The sequence below is a fragment of the Otolemur garnettii genome, unplaced genomic scaffold (assembly GCF_000181295.1).
Source record: "Otolemur garnettii isolate 467f Iridium unplaced genomic scaffold, OtoGar3 scaffold00011, whole genome shotgun sequence".
NCBI classification, from domain to species: domain Eukaryota; kingdom Metazoa; phylum Chordata; class Mammalia; order Primates; family Galagidae; genus Otolemur; species Otolemur garnettii.
Window position 1 is genome coordinate 26,409,677 of NW_003852406.1, and position 1,645 is coordinate 26,411,321.

The window sequence follows — 1,645 nt, forward strand, 5'->3', positions numbered from 1 at the left end:
AAAAAAAAAAAAAAAAAGAATGAGGCCAAACTGAAACAATATATTGATCCTTTGGCTATCAACAAAATCATTCCATAAGGCCAATATCAGGAAAGGCTGTATCATTATCATTAAAAAGCCTGATGGAGACAGGCTCTTTGGGGAAAGAGAGAGCTCTACTGAGGCCCACAGACATAGCAAAAACTCCCCAAGGAACTCCTGGTTGCCATGGAAACAGGCTTCTAGCTCCCACTCCACAGCCCTTGCCTGTATTTACACCCTTTGCCGCAGTCCTGGCTGGGGCCATGGCATCCACTCACCGCCTCCCTGTAGGAAGAGCTGCTGTGCAAGGCAGTGTGCAGCACCCGAAACTCTCTCATGGCAGCCGCTTTGTCCACAGGTTCTGGGGAACAAGACACTCAAGAGTTACCCCACAGCTCAGGCTCTGTCCCTACATGCAACATCATTTTAGCATGTGCCCAGGTGTGGCCTGGTATACAGGCTCCCTGCCCTCATCCCTGCCTAAGAATGTGAGTGCCCATTCATAAAAACTCTTTTGTGCCACAAATGTGAAAACTCCACACTCTTATGAGTATCTACCACAGATAAACAAATTCAAGTTCCAGTAGAGAGGAACCTCACCACATGAAAGAGACTGCTCTGATCAACATCACGCTGCAGGAATTCCAGACTTCCTATATTTTAATCAACTCAGTAGACTTTTACACAGTGATTTACAATAAATGAGCTGAGTAGGCTAAGAAGTGAGCAGGGCTGCTGTTGGAGCTCTTTTTCCCAGAGGGCCCACAAGAGAGAAGGGTTAGCCATGCTGTCCTTGACTGAAAGGTGCTCAGCACTGCAAAATCTCAAGGAGCCACTAGTCCCTACAGTCAAGCTGTGTTTGCCCAATAGGACCATTTACATTTCAGGACAGATAGACACGCACCATTCAAGTGAACATTTTGTGCCAGGAGGGGGAGCAGAAGGAGCTAACGAGCTCTTAAAAACATGGGTGAGGCGAGTGCCATGACTCATGCCTGTAATCCTAGTACTCTAGGAGGCCAAGGTGGGGTGAATCCCTTGAGCTCAGGAATTTGAGACAAGCGTGAGCAAGAGTGAGATGTCCATCTCTATTAAAAACAAAAAATGTAGCTGGGCATTGTGGTGGGCACCTGTAGTCCTAGCTACTTGGGAGGCTGAGGCAAGAAGATCACTTGAGCCCAAGAGTTTGAGGTTGCAGTGAGCTGTGATGATGCCACAACACTCTACCTAGGGTGACAGAATGAGATTCTGTCTCAAAAAGAAAAAAAAAAAAAAAGGGGTGAGATGCTGAAAACTATAGGCTGATTTCCCTAACATGGCAAAAAAACTATTTTTCTGGATGACGTAAATGACTTCAATACTGTCAATGAAATCTACAAACAGTACTTCAAGAGTAGTTTTCCTGTGAGAGCTGCTTACCAGGTTGTTGCTTTGCTCAAAGTACACGCAATTGAAACTGAAACAGTAGCTGTCCAAGGACCTTTCACAACAGCATGACTATAAGTGGGCCCCGTGTTTGTTCCGTCTGGAATTTTTAACATCTTAATTTTTACAAATGAAATGTTCTCTTAATTAACATCTTAATTTTTATAATTGATGTAGTATCTTTTTTTTTTTTTTTTTT

General features: G+C 44.1%; 1 protein-coding gene across 3 annotated transcripts in view; it reads right to left on the reverse strand.

Annotated features, from left to right (window-relative positions):
• The window catches only part of UBL7 (ubiquitin like 7), a 17,047-nt gene that overhangs the window by 7,277 nt on the left and 8,125 nt on the right, over positions 1-1,645 (reverse strand). For all 3 annotated transcript variants that reach the window (XM_012801920.2, XM_023509965.1, XM_023509966.1), the window contains exon 4: positions 300-382. In XM_012801920.2, the coding sequence (XP_012657374.1) occupies positions 300-382 (83 nt within the window). The remainder of the gene's footprint in view (positions 1-299; positions 383-1,645) is intronic.